This window comes from Gymnoscopelus braueri, assembly GCF_963280865.1.
Source record: "Gymnoscopelus braueri genome assembly, chromosome: 7".
Lineage (NCBI taxonomy): Eukaryota > Metazoa > Chordata > Actinopteri > Myctophiformes > Myctophidae > Gymnoscopelus > Gymnoscopelus braueri.
The window spans coordinates 22910696-22931537 of NC_137608.1; the positions used below are offsets into that span (position 1 = coordinate 22910696).

The 20842-nt window shown below is 44.5% G+C and overlaps 1 protein-coding gene across 2 annotated transcripts in view; it reads right to left on the bottom strand.

Moving 5' to 3' along the window:
- The window catches only part of sema6a (sema domain, transmembrane domain (TM), and cytoplasmic domain, (semaphorin) 6A), a 128039-nt gene that overhangs the window by 11794 nt on the left and 95403 nt on the right, over nt 1-20842 (bottom strand). The window contains exons 14-18 of one of the 2 annotated variants that reach the window (XM_080433068.1): nt 19249-19389; nt 18900-18977; nt 14854-14912; nt 13888-13908; nt 7316-7492 (exon numbers count right to left, since the gene is read on the bottom strand). In XM_080433068.1, the coding sequence (XP_080289194.1) occupies nt 7316-7492; nt 13888-13908; nt 14854-14912; nt 18900-18977; nt 19249-19389 (476 nt within the window). The remainder of the gene's footprint in view (nt 1-7315; nt 7493-13887; nt 13909-14853; nt 14913-18899; nt 18978-19248; nt 19390-20842) is intronic. The other variant, XM_080433069.1, reaches the window with a different exon arrangement.

Below are 20842 nucleotides of genomic sequence, written 5' to 3' on the forward strand. Positions count from 1 at the left end.
CGCTAATCGTTTTTTTAAACATTTTCCATCATCTGCGTGATTCAGCTGAGACTAACTTTGTATTAATGGCTGATATGCATATTAAGAGACTCTACTCTGCATAAATAAGCCAACCCAACTATACCCAATTACTTCTCAATCTGCATGAATAGTTCGCTGACAATGGCTGCACATTAGGGATTTACTCAAATCTCTCACAGAGATTTTCTGAAAAGTTGGACAATTACTTTTGTGGCAAGGCACTCGAATTTGAATTGCTGTCTGACTATTATCCATAGAATGGGGATTGATGAATTATTCAGTCCTGGTGAATCACCATTCTAAAAAAAAAGACATTAGGCCTCCTTTTATCATGTTATGACCAATAGAGCCAGTGTCAAGCCTCTGACTTCTACTTTGGTTGATTGTCGTCAAGTGTTAGGCAAGTGTCCTGTATGCAGTAGGAGCCCATAATAATTCATAATTAGAGCTCAATTTACTGAGTACCTGAACTTTAACAATGGACGAGCTTGAATCCAAGTGGTTGACTCACTCACGTAGAGATGTTGACAATGTTTCATTTCAACTAGAGAGAGAGAGAGAGAGAGAGAGAGAGAGAGAGAGAATCCTACCACTGTAGATGGCTTGCAGAGAGAGCAGGAGTCAAACGCCCCAAAAGAAAAATAGTAAAATGTAACATGTCGTAAAATGTATGTAGTGAAAGCCACCCCACAGTGCAAGTCTGCTTTCATAAGCTCCAGCACAGGCATGAGGTCTCATTAAAATGGGTCCCCAATCAGCAAAACGGAGAAGGAAACAGAGCGTGTGTGTGTGAGGAAAACAAAGTCAGTCTGGGAGGACAACATGCTGATCAGGGAAGTAAAGTGTGGCTTGATGTCAAGTCAAGGAAGTGCAGAACAAGAATTATCACAGCATCCAATCCTGTTTTTCTTATGACTTACAACAAACTGCAAATTATACATCATTTTAAGGAGTGCAATAATTATTCAACAAGAGCCTGTCTAGTATAAGTCATGTATTAATTATAGAATGTTTACTAGTACAGGTGTATTGTGCTGTCCAGGATTCAGAAAACATTCCTTGTAAAAAACCCTTCCACAGTGCAATCGTTCAGCCATCAATGTGAAACCACCAAGAGTGAATCTGAGTAAAGTGTTCAAAATATCAGGATTTTTGGCACAAACAAGTAATTGGCATCACCTGTGTGAGAGAGGTCTGACTGTATCCCCTATAAAGCCAGATACACCTTGGCAAAGTGGTGTCAGAAAGATGCCTGCAGCTGAAAATAACCCTCTCCCGGCAGCTGTCAGACAGTCTATATCATTGTGAAATCCTGACACACAGGGGGCTCATATTTCTTGATAAGCTATATATTATTTGGCCAAGAAATGTCTTTCAGTCATAAAAGACACAACTGAAATGTTTCCAGGTCATCTATAAAAGCTTGACACGCTCGTCAAATTGAGCAAATCAAATTCACGGAGACACATGAATTATACGTGTTCAGGAACCGATTCTCTGCACCATCCTTGATGAGAAAATAGCTTTGAATACTTATCCTTGTGAAATATGAGTATTACACAAGAAAACAAAGAAGGTTAATCTCATACGCCAAAGGTACTGTACAGCACAGATTTTCTCTTTTGTTTTATCCTCATAAGATGTTCCGATACCAGTCCAACACCGATTCCTTCCAAATGCATTTCCAGTGTTGGTACAGTAGCTACTAGCTACTGTACCAAGACTGGTAACTAATCCTGAGTATTAGTTTGATGAGCTCAGTTAGTTGAGTGCACATACAACAGAGAGCATAGATTGTGCAAAGTTAGAGTTGTGGTCTGGTGCGCAAACGGACAACAGAGACAAGGCAAACATGAGGAGAGAGAAAACAATAGGTTTCGACCGTAACCCCGGTTCTCTGATAAAATGAGAGACATTGAAGCGAGTATTAGAAAGAGAACACTGTCGTTATATCCCTCCGTTATGTTTAACTTTCACTCTTATCTCCCTCTCCTTCCTGTTCTCTTCCTCTCCCATCCCTCTCTGCTGCTCAGTATTGTATCTATCTCAGTTTCTCTGTCTTCTATCTCTTCGCATCTTCACATCAACCCTGTCTGTCGCACTTCTCTATTCTCGGCAGTTTGGAATTAGTGCTGATTCCTCCCCGATCGCTGTCTCTCCATTTCTCTCTCTCTCAGTATCTTCCCCCTTCCTGTGTTTTTCTCTAGCTTACTTATCCTCACATCTCTCTCTCTCTCTCTCAATCTCAATCTCTCTCTTCCTCCCTCCCTTACCTTAGATTGCCTCTATAATTAACCCATAAATTGAAACGACACAGCAATGGCTACAAGTCTAGGTGGGGGAGGGATAGATAGAGATAGATAGGTCGAGGAGGGATAGGGGTATTAAATAAGAAGGGGGGTTTGAGAAAGAGGTGAACGAGAGAGAGAGAGAGAGAGAGAGAAAGAGAGAAGAAAAGCAGGGCAGGACTCAGGGACTCATTCCCAGATGGGAGAAGAGCTATGACCCTGGCTGGAGAGGAGACAGGGAGCGAGGGGAGAGAGAACCAAAGAGGGCAAAGACATGTGGGGAAGGAGGTGAAGAAGGGAGGTAGGAAGGGGAGGGATGCTCTATAAATACATGTAGGAATTCATTTGCGCTAGCTAAGGTATAGCCTTGGAACATGCCATCCTAGTCGGATGAGAGAGGTCCTGTGGAAGGGAGTCTAATCACAATGGCAGCAGATGGGGCAGAGGACAGAGGAGAGGTTGACATGGGACTCGGGAGGAGCAGGGATTATTTGGGGCAGGGGACGGGGGCAGGGGAGAGGTGGCAAATATCACACAGACAGATGAGAGCCAGACAGATTGGAGGGCAGACAGACACAAACACAGAGATCAAATGTACTGTGAAAAAAAAAACCTCAGCACCAGTGGTGTAAAGTAAGTACATTTACTCAAGTACTGTACTTAAGTACAATGTTGAGGTATTTTTTACTTTACTGGAGTATTTCTGTACTTTTACTTCTACTCCACTACATCTTAGAGGCAAATATTGTACTTTTACTGCACTACAATTATTTGAAAACTTTAGTTACTAGTTACTTTGCAATGATCAATTATTATATTATAAGACATACATTAAAGTTGTACAATGCAAATTCACAACTAACGATTTTTAGCAACCTCTGCTGGTCACTACCGTCACTGCATACAATTTCCGTAATCCTCGATTACCCAGAATTCCATTCGTTTTCACCGGAAGCCGGAAGCGTTTCAAAAAGCGATCTTTTAATTGTTTTATACTATCTACGGATCGTTTCTCTTAGCCAGTGGAGCATTAGTTACCATGAGCTGTGCTTTCTTTTTCTGTTCTTTTTCGATCTTCCAATCCTACATTATCTTAAAATCAGCGTGAGGTTCCTTTTAGTTAATAGCGCGGTAGTTCCTGGCCAAACAGGAAACCGTTGCGGTAGTTCCTGAGGACGTCGGCCACGACGTCATGACGTTGGCCAGGAACGTCATTTTCCCGGGAAAGTCCCCCCCGTACACGTTCAATAGAAAATATATAAATAAAAGGCTTCCGGGGGTGAAATTCACGGAGTGGGTGTTGTGAAACTTTTGCCACTCGCAAAAGATATACAATTTAACTTTAGTTTTGTTGAAAACGTTACCTAGTATTACTTTAACCACTTTAGCCCTATTTTATACACAGGCTAATTGAAAATAGCCGATCTACAAGCTCACATCTGCCATTTTCAAACATTTTAGTACTTTTATTTTTGGGTACTTTAAGTACATTTTGATACCAATACTTTTGTACTTTTATTCAAGTAAATTTTGAATTCCGGACTTTTACTAGTGACGGAGTATTTCTACATTGCAGTATTGATACTTTTACTTAAGTAAAATACCCGAGTACGTTTTACACCCCTGCTCAGCACACGCACACACAAACGCACACATAAGCAGCCACCTGGCGACTGCTACAGCCCCGTTGGTACACTGGGTAACCATGCCACTGGGTGCTAAGTATCACCAGTGTGTGAATGCTCATCTCTTTTCAGATTATTGTAATTGCTCTGGAGGTGCTGGGCCAATACATACTGGCAGTGCTGTACAGTAATATTCATTAGCCGATAAGCTCCCACAATGACTCGACTGCAAATGAAAAAGTTGGAGGGTAATTCGAGTTTCTTGCGAATCACGGAGAAGCTCGCCAAACAACTTTCTGGGGGTGATTACTGTGTGACTTTGAATTTCATTGAGCGTAACAAACTTTTACTGAACTTGTCAAATTAACAGTCTAGCTAAATGTTTATCCCCCATACAGTCTATAAACTGTGCACCATAAATTAATCGGTATGGGGCTAAAATTCGGATTATATTTTTCCATTATGTGAAATAGCTAATTAGTGTCTGAATCAATCACATTCAATATAATGTTAAACTGGGTCTCCAGTTTCACTTTCACAGTACATTTGGCACCTGAAGCCAGTAATAGACGACACAAGGATGGGGAAAGAGGTAAATGAGCAGGGTTCGATTTGCTGGGGGGAATGAGGAGGAAATCCATGTCTCTGCTTTTGAAATCCCCCGTCTGGTCATTCATTTTAATCACAGGAGGATATGTTATATCTCTGCTCCTTGTCAAATTGAATTAAATACATGGAGACAACTTTTGGAAAATGTTTGATAAATATGTTTGATAATATCACAATTAATCAATGTAATTCAATATGGGTATGTCAACCACGTTAACCCTGGTGTACCTCTTTTGGGTACATTTTCAAAATGTGTCAATTTGTCAAAATTTGTAAAACTTTTTTAATAATTCATACATAGCGCATCCGTAAGCTCACAATGTGTCACATCGCAACACATTTTGAGCATGTAGATCGGCTATATTTGACAAAGTGTATATAGCTTAAGTGGTTACGAAAATGTTTTCTTTTTGTTACAAATCGAACCCTGGGAATGAGTACTGTTGACTGCAGTGCTCAATTTGCCATGCAGAAATAAATGCATTAAGCTGTGTGGAGGAAAAACAGTGCTTAATTCCATCAAAGCAATAATAGCAGAAAATAATTAAATAAAAATATAAATAGCGAAGAAAATAACATCTCCAAACCATGCAAAAAAACATCATGAAACACTGACAAAGAAACCAACAAAAGAAAAACAGACAAATCTCATCAGAGCTGACTTTTAGAAAATGCAAAAGAAATGAAACAGTAGAGCTGAACAGATATTTACTGAAATAAGCTGTAAAAGGTGTCATATAAAAACAATAACAATAATACAGAAAAAAAGACAGCGAGAAGCATTGTTTTGAAATGTGAGCCCTCGTTGCTGGTTACCTGAGCAAGACACATTTGACTGACAGCCACGGCCCCAAGAAAGGAAATTAAGATCTCCATCACCTTCATCATATATTAATTTGTAAACCTCCTGGATGCATGTTTTGGTTCACCAGGCGACATAGCTTCCGGTAGCACTCAGCAAAATCTGCAGTGTTCATTTAAAGTTGCAATCCGTAACTTTTATATCCAACCTGGGATTTGAACCCTGATGAGACCAAATTTCTATCGCTCAGCCAAGAAGCCACACCCAGTTTGCCAGGGGAGATATTTCACTTATGATCTTCAGGCATTACGACCTATAGCTGTCCTACGCGACACCAGGGTTTACATTTCTCAAATTTGTATTCGTTCAAATAAGTTCCGGATTGCAGCTTTAAGTCTGAGAGTGAAAAAAAAACAGGTCCAATTGGTTGCATATTTACATTCTTGGAGGATTTTACTGGGTCACAACTTGATTCAGATCAGCGGAACTCGATCCTTAAAGAAGGCTCTTAGTCACGTGACACCTGCTCAGGTAAAGGCAAACGAGGGCAGCATGTCGTGATGCTAGCCGTGGGCATGCTGTCTGAAGTGTCTGCCACCATTGTGCTCTGATCTACCAAGCGGGTGCCGAGTCGCTGCTTCCGGCTGGCTGACGCGTGCGACAGTAACGGTAACTGCCACGCCCCAAAGACGGTCACACAGAGGTCAGCATGGAGCCTTTTCACAGCCAACATTTTGATGAGGTATAAATGCAGCTGAATGCAATAACGTTAATCATGGGCGTGTTTCATTTTGGTGTTTCTGGGCACCAGCATGAAGCTAGCTGTCACTGTAAACAACACACCCACAATGAATGTTATTACCTTCAGCTGTGTTTATCCGTCAAACTGTCTGCTGTGAAAAGGGTCTATTAGAAAGTGTGAGTGGGAGAAAGTATGTGTATGTGCTTGTACAATCAATGACGTAATTTTTCTCCGAATGCATTAGCCTGTTAAATAAATGTGTGTTTTTTAATAAAGAGATGAGGCTGATTTGTGGTTTTGAGTGCTTTAAAAAAAAAAGGCAGTGTGAAATATAAAGCCACTGCTGATGATTAGTCATCATCATTATTGATAATCAATATCTACTCATCACTGTGGCTGTGCTAATATCATGAACCATGTAATGCAGGAGGGACATGTCACATGTTGGGTTAATGGGACCAGTAATGTATCTGTTGTATTAGAGTATGAAACAGTAGCCCTTGCAGTATGTGATTGTTTTTATTTCTCATTAACATGAAGCTTATCTCTTCCTGTTCTTTGCTTTGTCTCCTGCCTCTATCTCTCTCTCTCCCTCTCTCTCTCTCTCTCTCTCTCTCTCTCAATCGTTCATCCAGAGAGCTGTCCTTGAGGCAGTGTAATGTTAGGTAGGTTGTTAACACCAGAGAAAAGGGCGTTGTCCTTATCACTATGTCACAGCGCATGACGGAGGGCCAGGGCCATCTTCTTGCGGAAATAAATACATTGCAATCTCCTTCTTCAGAGCGTAATGGTCTGGATATTACATCTCCTGTGGGACATTACAGTCCATGGCTAATAAATCTAGCGTACATTTTGTGTGTGTGCATAGACATCTTTAATACCGCCGTATCTCTCCATATGTACGAGTGCATTTGTGTATGAATGTTCCTGCACACATGTGTGTGTGTGTGTGTGTGTGTGTGATTGCGCGTGTATGCATTTCTCCGCATGTCTATGTGTTTGTGCGCTGTGCAAATGCGTTGTATGTGCAGTACGAGACAATTTGTCCCCCAGTGACAGATTCATCCGCCAACTCTGTGTCTAGTCAGCCGGAAGCAGCCAGGCAGCGGTAAATCTCAATTACTATGAACCCCTCCCTGGCTCCCCCTGAGCCCCCCATCCCCTCCCTTGCCACAGGTGACAGTGGACCAAATGGGCCGTTTATGTTTTTTTTCGTTCCAAGGCTTACCATTGGTTTCGGGCTGCGTCTGAGATGGCACGGCCATGTAGGGCTCCTCCCCTTTGTCTGAGCTCATAGGGGGGTCCTTACGTTCCACCATGCGCCCCCGGCCCAGGGGGCTCTCTGCCGCCTCCGGCAGGGCGGAGGTGGGGAGTGGGAGGGTGTGTTGGTGGTGGTGGTGGTGGCCTGCCGGACACAACACAGGTTAAACTAGGGCTCAGCACGGACACACGCACACACACACACACACACAACATGCTGGCAGGGATGCACGCTTTCAAGCGCACACTCAAGGATGGAGATTGAGAGACTGCCCGTGTAGTATTTCTCTGGGTGCATACTGTAGTTACAAACCCACTCAAGCCCCCCCCCCCCCCACACACACACACGCAGGCACGCATACACTCACAAACGAACGCACGTACGCACGCATGCACACACACACATCCACATGCAACTCTCTTATACACTTGAACACAGACAGCTGTTGGGCTGTGTGAGGCAGAAAAGTGTTTCTCCCAGGTGACCCCGTGGGCAACTCATTAGCAAGTATACGAGAGAGTGTGTGTGTGTGTGTGTGTGTGTGTGTGTGTGTGTGTGTGTGTGTGTGTGTGTGTGTGTGTGTGTGTGTGTGTGTGTGTGTGTGTGTGTGTGTGTGTGTGTGTGTGTGTGTGTGCACATATGTCAAAGCCATGGCCCTGTCCCAGTATCTTCCCTTGTGTTTCCCTCTCCTTCTGTGTCGCCTGTTGGTCTGTGTGTGTGTGTGTGTGTGTGTGTGTGTGTGTGTGTGTGTTCCTGTCCTGCTGCTCACTCACCTGGAACCTACACACCTGCCATCCATCAGCTCATCACCTCTCCTACTTATAAACCCTGGCTCTTCACCCAAGTGATTACTGTAGTTCTTGGTGGTTGTTCCAAAATTGTTCTAACGGTCTTTCCTTGTTCTCAGGATCACCCTTCGTCTGCCTGCTCCCTTGCCTGCCAGTCTGCCTGCCATTCCATCCTGCCCACGCCTTCCACCATCGCTCCTCAACTCCCAGCCATCCTCTACAAATAAACCTTCTTAAGTCCTATAGTATATACTGCAGACGGAGAATAATGTTTTTGCTATTTTTGAAAAAATATGACAAATTATTGAAATGTTTTGCTTATAATGATATGCCCAAGGTTGAAAGTGGTTAACCTCACCTTAACTCCTGTGTATGTGTTTTGCATTTGAGTTTTCTCAGAACTCCCGTTTCTCTCGTGACCTTGGTGTGGAACAAAAGAAGGTCTCTTTCTCTCTCTGGGTATATCTCAAGTCTCTTATTTCCTTGATCCTTACTTGAACCAGAATTCGTTCTTTTGACGGTTGTCCCTAAAAGCCCTTATTTCTCTGCTGAGGAGCAAGGAGGCATCTTTGAGGAGCTATGGGCGAGGATACACAAGAGCATCCTTCCCGGAAGACTTTTAGCTGAACGCCATGACATTAATTAAATGTCTCCGGCTCTGCGTCGTGCCTAACAACACCCCATAGCTATTCTAAAATCACTGTAAACCACTGCCTCTTGGGGCTTATTGCTTTAACATAGTATGTGAGGGAAATAATGTGCTGTGTGTCCCACAGAATGCATCTGTGGTGAGGGGTGACACAGTTTAGTTGCAGTTGGGTGTGTGTGTGTGTGTGTGTGTGTGTGTGTGTGTGTGTGTGTGTGTGTGTGTGTGTGTGTGTGTGTGTGTGTGTGTGTGTGTGTGTATGCGTGCCCGTCTTTGTGCAAGTGTCGCAAGTGATGGTAATATGCCGACATGAAACTGCAGTGGGGCAAATTAAACTGTGGCCACAGTTTAATATATTAATGAGAAACCCTGGTGTGTCATGGCTCGTAGGTTGCCCTTTACTGATAGGTCTGAAATATGTTTCATTTAACAGTGACAGAGTACTTGGCACAGCAAGGCAAGGCTAAAGACTGTTCTTTCATTTCCATCAATGAGCAGGTCATCAGCCTATCAGTGTGGCAAACTATGACAAATGACTCGATAACATTGTAAATACAAGTAAATGTGTCTAAACAGAGTCATGAAGATGGGGGTTGGGGGCTACTGTTTGTGTCAGTGTGAATATAACGGTAACAACAGATGCTGGCAGCAGATCCAGCTGTGCCACCATAATCAAAAAAGGATGTTGCTTCACATGATTCTTCAAAGGGGGGGAAAACTCATTTTAACTCATTTCCTCTCTCCTCACATGGTTTCCTTGCGTCTCTCCGTATATCCTCAGATAAGACGAAGACACAAGGAAAAAAGGCACATGAGAGAAACTTGGGATGCACACTCCATCTCTCTCCTGTTCTCACTGCAAAGACCCCAGGAAGACTAGAGGCTCATTCATGTTTATCTAATGGGGATCCTTTAATAAACTAACAAACATATATATGTGGCATTACTTTAACACCTCTGAACCTCTTTTTATTTAGAAGGACAGCCATAAACACTGATTTCATCTCTGTCTGTCTGTCTGTCTGTCTGCCTGTCTGTCTTCATTTAAGCACAGCACATTTTGGAAGACTTAGCAGATCAATCATTTGAGAGGTCGCTGTAAAGGCTTAATTAATTTCCTCCGATCGAACTCATCCCTGTAATTACACTTCCTAATGGGAGTCAGGATGACTGGCCAACAGTTCAACAGGGTATCACAACTCAGCTAGTGAGGTCAGAGCCATGATGAGGATCGCAAGACAGGAGACATCTGCATGATTGGGATATATCTGGAGATTAGTATTCATTTATTACAACCTTTAGAGAAAGTTTCACTTGCACAGCTTCAAATGTAAAAGTGTTAGCACTGTCTCATTGCTGCTAGCCCTAGCACAACCCCCCCACCCCATCTTTCATCTGCTCTTCTTCCACCGTCTCAATCGATCACTGTCAAGTCTTCTGCCTGCTGGTCCCTGTACATCTGCACGTATTAACACATTGACTGCCAAGATATTAAACATAGTTTTCTATCCCCGTGCCGGCGTATAATTACCTCAATCCGATGATATTTGAAACGCCGTGGAACCGACATTGTGTAAAAAAAACACACGGAAAAAGTTTCCTGTGAGTAGACGGAAGGATCTGTGTATCCATGGGAACAACAAGTTTCCAACCGTGATCCGCCATTTTGGAGCTTTGGTCCGCTGAAAACGGGTGGTTTTCAATGGAAAAAAAAGAAACTGAGTTACAGCCGTTTTTCTGAAAATCCCATCATTGGGGCGGATGGAAGTGACGTTTTTTGGAATGACGTCACATCCACATTGTTCTTCTCTGAGAGACGATCGATCATTCCAAAGCTGTGTTAGGTCGCCCCTTGTGGAATTTTCCCCCAAAAATGTAAAAACGAGTTAACTCGATCTAGGCAATCAAGCGATGGATTCTAAAAACGAGTTGACTCGATCTAGGCAATCAATGTGTTAATATCTAAACACCCTTCTCCACACTACGTATCGCAGACTTGGTGTTTACGAAGGTCCCTCCATACGTTTAACAAGAGGAGGCATATTTCTAAGCCACAGCATTGGCATTATGCATCCCACGTACTCATGGCAAATTTACCGTAGATGATTTTCGTATAAGCTGCACTTGGCCATGCTGTGAGTTATAGGAGTTGTTATGTTATGGAAGGCAGCGTTTAAGCCCCTATGTTAAAGATGAAGATGGGCTACGCTCTGATCAACAGCCTTGCTGGTAATCAGCCACCCCCACCCCCCCCCCCACCCCCACCTGGACTACAGTAAACCATTTTAACACGCTCCCTTCAATGTGAGGGCAGTATGCACGCAAGTGTACGTATGTGTTTGCGAGGATTGCGAAAAATATTGTGTCCATGCACTCGTTCAATGAGGGTGACATTTGAGGGGGCTAACACTACTGCTGTTGGTGAACTGGGCACAACAGCACCGACTAACATCCCCCCCGCGCCCCAACCACCCAACCCCACCAGCATCCTCCTCCTCCTCCCCGTGTGGCGTAGCAATCATTAAAATGATTTATTTAACTATTGGCCCAAGGCTGAGAGATTAGTGTGACAGGCCTATTTTATAATTCAACCCCCCGCCCAACACCAGGGGAAGTGCAATTCAAGGCAGATGACACACATAGAGAGAGTGGGGGGGGGGTTCTGGGAGCCTCAGCTCTTCTGCAGATTCGGTGAAAAGAAAAACTAAACTGCCGACGGATGCACATCCCTCTCTTTCTCCAGATTAAAAGAGAGGAGAGGATGTCACGTCTGGCGCAGGGGAGGAGAGAGAGAGAGAGAGAGAGAGAGAGAGTTTTTTTGTTATCTTTAAGTCCATATCTACTGCTGGCAGACAGACTGAGTCTGAGACTTTATGCAGAAGTGCAACCTAGGTGTTGTCTGTAAGCGTATGTATGTTTGCACGCATGTATACTATGTGTGTGTGTGTGTGTGTGTGTGTGTGTGTGTGTGTGTGTGTGTGTGTGTGTGTGTGTGTGTGTGTGTGTGTGTGTGTGTTTTGGTCTATCGATGTGTGCATGCATGTTTGCAAGTGTTCATTGACGTGTAGGTACACGATGTGTACATGCCAGAGCGAATGTGTTTGTAAACGTGTGCACGTGTGTGTGCTCATCCGTGTAGCTGTACAAATTCGTTGTGTAATGCTTAATGTCTATTTCGTCAAGCTCACAAGTTTCAAGTTTCACAAGCTTGTACATCTGCAACAGTTCACCAGTTGGAGATCTGCTATTGTTGTGCCTGGCACTAAAAAACTAGATTCTCTCTCTGTGTGTGTGTGTGTGTGTGTGTGTGTGTGTGTGTGTGTGTGTGTGTGTGTGTGTGTGTGTGTGTGCCTCAAAACCCACAGCCAAACCCGTACAAACATACGGTATTCAGCATGGTTGGAGAGCACATCAACAGCGATGCTTTATCCCTGACCCTATATCTACAAAAGGAGCCTCACAATGGGGGGTGGCCATCGGGGGTCACTGAGGGAGTTAGGCGATCTGGAATAAGTTCAGAATAGATATTCTCGTCTCATTCCATATGGATCTGACTGTTTTGATCTAGCAGCTGCAAGGTATGTGTGTGTGCATCTGTGCGTGCGTGCGTGCGTGTGTGCGTGCGTTTGTGCATGCTTGGGTGTGTGTATGTGTGCCCGCGCATGCTTGTTGGTGTCACAGATAAGTGTGACAGAGCTGCAGGCGGATCACATCTGTTTACCATTCCCTAAAAAGCCCTCGAAGAGAGAAAATGACATCAATCAGCCGCCACCTAGAATGCGCTGTAAACACACTAACGGAGGTATGATTGGGGAATTGTGTTGTATGATTGTGAGAGAATATATATATATATATATCACTTAAAATGAGTCAGAGATCAAAGGTGTCTGTGTGTGTCTGTGTGTGTGTGTGTGTGTGTGTGTGTGTGTGTGTGTGTGTGTGTGTGTGTGTGTGTGTGTGTGTGTGTGTGTGTGTGTGTGTGTGTGTGTGTGTGCGTGTGTGTGCATGCAGGAGTGAAGGCATGCATCCAAGCATGTTTACATTTGCCCTTTTTGTATAAGCTGTCGTGGAGTGTATGTATACTCTGTGCCAACCATACAATGCTTGGTTGTGGTTTGCAAACACACATCTAAGTCTTACTCACTCTAAACAGACAAGCTTCTGTTTAAACTCTCTCTCTCTTTCTCCCTCTCTGTCTGTCTGTCTGTCTGTCTGTCTGTCAACAAGTTGTACTATTAATGTGCATGTTGATGCATCCCCTCACCACCAAGCCCTTAACCACTAACAACCAGATCCATCCAATTAGGTAAGCAAAGGTCAGGGCTAATCGATGCTATTGGACAACAGGGTGGGGGGGAGCCTTCAATCTCGGGGAGGGGAGGGTCAAGAATGCAGGCCTAACAGAATTCAGAAAACAGAGGCAGTGCGAATAAATTCTAATTCTAAGGTTCTGAATACTAGGTTCAAAACCAGTGGTTCTCAAAGTAGGGTCTGGGGAGGGATGCCCAGGGATTATTGAGGGGGTTCCCAACAATATTATTTAATGTAGCATCAAAATCAGTTCATATAGCTGATCTACAAGCTCACAACGCCTCGTGATGCATTGCGTAGTCAACGTGTAGATCTGCAATTTTGACAAAAAATCTTCCAATCAAATTTGGAATAATATTGAGCATTTTGAAAACAAATCTTCTTTTATGAGCACAGAATATTTACATATCAATTAAGGTGTCCTTCACATGAAAATGTTTGAGAACCACTGTTCTAAACAATTCTAAACAAAAGGGACTGATTTAGGGTCGGGGCCAACTGGACTTTGGGGTTTGCAAGTGTTTAAACTGACCATGCTGCAACCTTTCATGACCTTTATGACTGGGTTGACCGTCTATAAAAGAAAAAGAAGGAATCAAATTAATTCCAGTGAAAAAACCCCGGAGTCATTAATAACCTCTCGTTGTGCATGTGGGCGGGGTTTTCATTTCCCTGAGAGGGAGTGAGTGATTGATTGGCTGAAGTGGGCGGGGCTGAAGATAAAAGAGTGAGGGGAGATGAAATGCAGCTCTCCTCGTCCTTTTATCTGATTACCTCTAACATGGAATACTTACCATTGAGAGCCACAAAGGAATCTAGAAAATGGGGAAAAAAAAGATGAAGGGAAAATGCGTTAGTGCAGAAGTAGAGAAGTTCTGTGCTTTAACATGATAAAAACAAACAGACTCCAAACAAAAAAAAACACGACCTTTAAAGTAATTTGAAATCGACTAGCTGTTCAGTGTTGTCCCAACATCTAATCAGTGGTGATCTATAAATGGCTCCTTCGGCTAATGCAGGTCAAATGTTACTACCTCCCTTGGCAAAACATGCTGGTCAAATCGAATGAAAGGCATATTCACAGCCATTACTTTCCTCGGAGTCAACCGAATTGAAATGAAATGAAATGAGTTGGGGGGGGTGTTTTAATGTGAATATGCCTCGCATCCAAATCGGCTGGATGTCACGTTGAACAAATATCACAGTGCACACAACATGACACATATGAAAACAAGTTTAGACGAAGATGCATTTTGGATTTCCCACTGTCGACAGAAAGAAAGAAATTGTCTGCATCGCTGTATGGTCTAAAATAAAAGAGAGCTTTTAAGTGGCCGGGCGGGCTTGAGAGTGGTTGGCTGGGGTTGTGTGTTCTCTGCCTTGTGTTGTGCTTTGAATTGAACTCTATGACAGCTTTGGGTAAACCGTTTCCCTGTGTCGATGAAGGCATGTGTTGTGTGTTGCGCTTTTTGCATGTGGCAGTCCTTGTCCTATGGGACACAAGGCTATTGAGTACCATCAACACCAGAAGAACCAGAGAAAACAGGGGGTGGGAGGCAGAGGGACAGATGGACGAACGGACCTGAGAGAAAGGATTGTGAGGGAAGGACGGAGAGAGAGAGAGAGAGAAAGGTGACAGAGAGGAGAGGGATGGAGGGAAGAGGCAGACAGTTACAGGGAAAGAAGGAAGGAAGGAAGGAAGGGGAGGGAAAGCGCAGAGAAGAAATGAGAGAAAGATGGAGGGAAGGGGGCCTGCTTACTTTGGCAGTCTCCCAGGCCATCTGTGTTGCCATGCTCCACGTCCTGCTCAAAGGCCGATCTGCAGGGAACAGAGACATCATGGTCAGCAGCTGAAAACAGGCCACGCCATGCAGGCCACGCCACACACCAGAAAAAGACCAGCTACAACAACAAGCTAACTATTGATAAGATGCTGCATGGACCCCAGCAGCAAACACAAACCCATAGAGCAAACACAAACCCATAGCCCACAAGCTAACTTTGTGGTTTTTGTATCTTGCAATAAGCCAAGAGGAAAACCAATATTGGCAAGAAATCAAGTAAAAAGATGAGCGGGCACTGTGCAGGCCAAAGAAAAGCACTTGCGATAAAGGACTCCGGACATGAAACCATAGTCAAACCACAGCAAACACAGGGCTGTTAGCCAGATAATAGTGGGTCTCATCACCACCGATAAATATTTCGTTAGAATGCATGAGAACATTTGCAATAATTGGCAACAGATAATGATAACTGTTAGCTAAGCAAAAAAATAGGACGTTGCAAAGCATCCCTAAACCAGCGAAAACCTCAACACCCCTCCCTCCGCATAAAGAGAAACCTCACTTGAGAGCATGCCATTTGAACAGAGCGATACAAAGCTATAATCGAAATCACATGGCCCACAGCCAGGCCAGGGAAGGGGAACCCTGCTGGGGTGCCATCATATGATGGGGTGGACGGGGGGTGAGAGAGAGAGGGAGAGCAACAGGCATACGGAGAAATACAGACAGAGAGACAGAGTCAAAGATTTTCAGAGAGAGAGAGAGACAGAGAGAGAGAGAGAGAGACAGAGAGAGAGAGAGAGAGAGGTTAAGACAGGCGAGCTGCATGTTATTTTTTTGGTAGTTCTTTTTTAGAGACCACCAAGCAGGCGCTATAAGGAGATCAGTGAAACAGAGCGGACCAACTGTCAACCAGGATCACAGTCACGCCTGACAGCCTCCCGCACAACGTCCCCCCCCCCCCTCCCCCTTACTCCGCCCGCTTCTCCTTCTCACCCACCCACATCCCATCTTCCTCACCCTCCACTGGCCACAATCACAGCATGAAGGAAGGGGAATCATTTTTCCAAAAACACACCACACCACCCACCCTGATCCCCCGATCGGTGTTGACGGCACGGCACAAACCTAATATTAAACGGGAATAAATAACAAAACACCTTCGGCAGAAGAAAACCAGTGCACAGTACAACGGAACTGCAGGAACAGAGATCTGGCATTTCATATTGTGATATCTTGCCAAGAACAATTTTTTTTATCTTGCAGTGCTGCCTGAATTGTGAATTATAGATTACCAAATAAATTCAACACTGAGGCAAGCACAACTTTAAAGTACAGCCATCTCACTAATAACTAACAATTTCCCATTATACTGTAGACAGTATAATACTACTGCCATGAAAAACAACTACAACAACAACAAAAGGCCCACATCATTGTCTCTCCATATGTGGCTGTATGTTTAATCTGCTTATCTGATTCTTTTATCACAGTCGGTCATAATCACAAGGCAGATACAGACATGTCTAAGTACAAAGGCATTATGCATTATGGACCACCCATACACTCTTCCCCTTACCCAAAACCGTGTGTGCACTGGCGACGCTGAGGATATGGGTTCAAGTCTTGCGATGAGCTCACACGGACACATTAAGACTCGCACAGTAGCAGCAGGCAGTGACGTCCTGCACGGCTCCGTTGGTAAGAATGTAAATCTACCGGCTTGAACTCAAGGTTAGGAGTTTGGGAGTTTAAATTCCACTTGTTCCACAGATGAATTAACAATGGATAGTCAAAAGCACTCCCCAAAGAGCTCCTGCACGCACTCGTATAAGAGAATGAACCTCAGCATGTACATTAGGTTATGGGTTCAAATCCCAAGTAGGGCGTACCAAAGAAGACAGTCACTCAGTATGTCAGGGGGCAAGTCAGTTTAAGTTGAACAGTGAGATCCCAGTGAAACGGAATAATGCATATTTAACTTACATTCATCCGATACATTTAAGTAACTTGAAATCGAGATAGCCAAGAAGCATTGTGTCGCATCAGACCCGATCTAGTCATTCAGTGGTTATGCACAAGGAACATGGTGGGCAAAATGCAGGTCAAACACAATAGCATTTAAGGATTCATACCAAACAGAAGAGCTGATCACAGATTAGCCTCACACACATACAATAGGTAGGAATAATGCTTCCTGAATGTCGTCTATTCCGTGTGACCTTGATTCACATAAGATTACCAGTCTTAAGCTTTCACTTTCGAATGATCATAAAACAAGTAGAGTATCTACAGTACAGTATCTAGATGTTAACACTGATTCATACAGTACTAAATTTACTATTAAAACGCTGAGCTGCCGCTGCAAAGTTGCTACTCCACTAATCTAGAAAAGGTGCAGGGTAGGGAACTTTTACACTTGCCTGCACTGTATACAAATTAGTATTAATATGCAAATCCCACAGTAGTGCACTGAGTCTTTTGTCAGAGAAGCACAATTATGAGCTAAGTGTACATAATAATGATGATGATGATGATGGTGATGATGATGATACACAAGGCATGTGCCATTGTACGCATGGTCAAAGGCTGAGTGGGGACCATATTGCAGGTGACCAGGGTCCAGGCTGTTTATAGGCATTATGGGCGACATTTCTCTACATGGGAAAGCTGGCACACTGCAGCCTCCACCAGATGGAGGAGGGGTGGAGGAGGGGAGAGGGAAGGAGCTAGAACGCAAGAAGGAAACATTGTGAGATAGGGATCAGTAGAAAGAAATGGGGGATTACAAGGGATGGATAAAAGACAGACAGACAGAATAGATAGAAGGACGGGCAGGAGGGCGGTTGGATGGATGGGTGGATGGATGGATAGGCAGATAGACTTGCAGGCAGACCGACAGACAGACAGATACTGTAGATTGATGGATAGACACACAGACAGACAGACAGACAGACAAACAAACAGCGTCTCTTGCCACAGACCAACAGATCATACCAGGACTAATCCTCCTCTCGCTCACTTAGGAATATTGTACAGTAAGAGGTGAGGTCATGTGACCTCCTAATGCCACTGTCAGCCACAGCTCCAAAGTGGAAACTCAATCAGAACAGTCCAGCGCCCTGGCTTTACCAAAAAATAATAGGACAGAGTGTGTTTGTGTGTAGGAGTGTGTGTGTGTGTGTGTGTGTGTGTGTGTGTGTGTGTGTGTGTGTGTGTGTGTGTGTGTGTGTGTGTGTGTGAGTGTGAGTGTGTGAGTGTGAGTGTGTGTGTGTGAATGTAAAAAAATATCTAATATCTATTTCTTGCAAAGGCATGCCAGACCGATCATTTAGCTGCTAGAGGAATCAAACTCACTCAACATCAAATAACCAACAGAACGCAGGCCCCTTTGTTATGACTTCATCCATAAAATGTTTTTTTTTCTTATTTTTTTTTACCACAAAAACTCCATGCGCTGTTTGTTGAGAAAGCATAATCTGGTTCTGTGTCATAACTCGAGTCACAAATTATAGTTACCACTAGCATCAGGCTTTCCCTTACCCCAGTACCCAACCAGCCCCAGGCCTTGGGGCGAATGACACTTTCCTTCCATTCATCCTTCCAATTGGCCTTTCAGAGGGAGGAAAATACACCCTGCACCGCAGAATGGGAATGACCACATGCGGCAAATACAGAGAGAGAGAGAGGACTAGGTCGCTAGGCACGACACCAGAGCATTATGAAATAAGAGACCGGCACAGAAAACTTGTCCTGCCTTTCACACTTCATGAAGCTATTTCAAAAACATCATACCCCTCCCTGCTGTACCGTGGATGCTAATAGAAGGGCAATGTTTGTTGTATAGGCTATGCACAGCAGCCATATTGGAAAGAAATAAGTAGAAAGTAGGCTACATGAAGAGCAGGGGGGCTTCAGCGAGGAATGTCATTTTAGAAGCTACAAATAATGGTGATGCTTATGACTGATTAGATTGGACATGCTTAAACGACAGAGCACATTCCTATACTGTATTTACTTACTTTTGGTTGAGGACCACATCTCTGCATGCTCCTTCAGACACCCAACCACAATATGGGTCCCTGGAGGCTATACACGACCTTGAGGACATACACGCACGCGCACACATTCACACACGCACGCACACACACACACACACACACACACACACACACACACACACACACACACACACACACACACACACACACACACACACACACACACACACACACACACACACACACACACACACACACACACACACACACACACACACACACACACACACACACACACACAATGTATTACTTGTGAGAAATGATTAACCCTAACCGTATGAAGGGTTTCACGCATGAAAATCGAACTTACTTCTTGCATCTCCCATGCCGTTCACAGCGAGACAGCGGCACCTTAACCACGCAGGAGGTGAAGGCCACCCACAAAGAGTGACTTCTACTGTCTATCTGTATGCTGATGATACGCTTGTCTTCCACGCCGTCTATGCTACACCTGAGGAAACAAACACAGAGGTTTTACAGTACAGAAAGGTGGGGTTTTCTTGTTAATTTCAAGTTTTCTTTCTTTCTTCCTTTCTTTCTTTCTATGCTATGTCCTATATTTAGTTGTCTATGCGTCTGTTTCTGTCTGTACGTCCGTCCGTCTATTCGCCCATTTGTCTGTTCGGCCATTTGTCTGTTCGGCCATTTGTCTGTTATTCTGTCTGTCTGGATGAATCTATCAACTGACAACATTTTAAAGCAAGGCATAAGACAAATAGTGCAGAAGAAACACACTTTAGGAAATCACCAATTTGAGAGAGCTCACGTAAACATAAACAGAGGGAAGAGATGGGAGAGGGGGAAAATATGAGGCCAGGCATGAGGCAGGAGCATAATACTAGAGGAGAATATTGGGTCAGAGAGAGAGAGAGAGAGAGAAATAAAGAGGATGTATAGATGCAACAGCTACAGTATAAACAGACAGATGGGCACTGTGAGCAGTCAGCACCAGCGCAGCACTTAGTAACAGTAAACCCCAACTAACACCATTGCTTTCAATCCACCCCCATTCAACCTCCCATCCAACCCCCATTCCACAATCCCCTCTGTCCAAGGCTGCCCCACCCATGCAAGCCTTCTTTGTCTGGCCGGCCCTGCCGGCATGCACACACTCTAATCCCTTAGGGTGTGTCGAGCATCTCTGCCTTCTCCCTCCGTTCGCACAACTCCTCATCCCTCCATCCAGCTCTGGGGGTGGACTTAGTCTACCCGTTAGCCGCGTGCTGGACCCTGCATTAACACTCTCAATTAGGGCTTAGAGTCCATCTACACTGGGGAATGCATGGCAGGCAGCCCTTCACTGAGCCAGTCAGCCAGCCAGTGAGCAAGCCAGTCATTCAGTCATCCAGCCAGCCAGCCAACAAGGTATGCTATCTAGCCAGCGAGTCAATCAGTCGGTCAGTCAGTCAGTCAGTCAGGCAGGCAGGCAGGCAGGCAGGCAGGCAAAGTCACTTACTACTAAAGCCAGATGGCCAGCAGCCAGCGAATGCTCGGGCCCTGCCATAACGAGGGAGATGAGGCGGGAGGGTGGAGGGACGGAGGGAGGGAGGGAGAGCAGGGGAAAGATAAAGGGAGAGATAGGGGGAGGAGGCAGGCAAGAGGGAGAGGTAGAGGGTAGGGGGGAGATGACAGGAGGGCATCATCCTCTCCACTCCGCCTGTCACATGACCAGAGATGCTGGACAACAACCGCTGGTAACCTTGAAGGGCCTCCCTCTCATTCCATGCCTCTCTCCCTCACTTCTGCTTGGCTCTCTACTGCTAACAAGAATACGCGGTACATATACACATAAAGCATTCTCTGGCCTGCTTCTTTCCACCCCTTTCTCACTTGTGTCCTCTTTGCTCCATTCATTCCCCTTCATCCATTACTCCTCATCTAAATATTTGCTCTGGCAGGGCCGT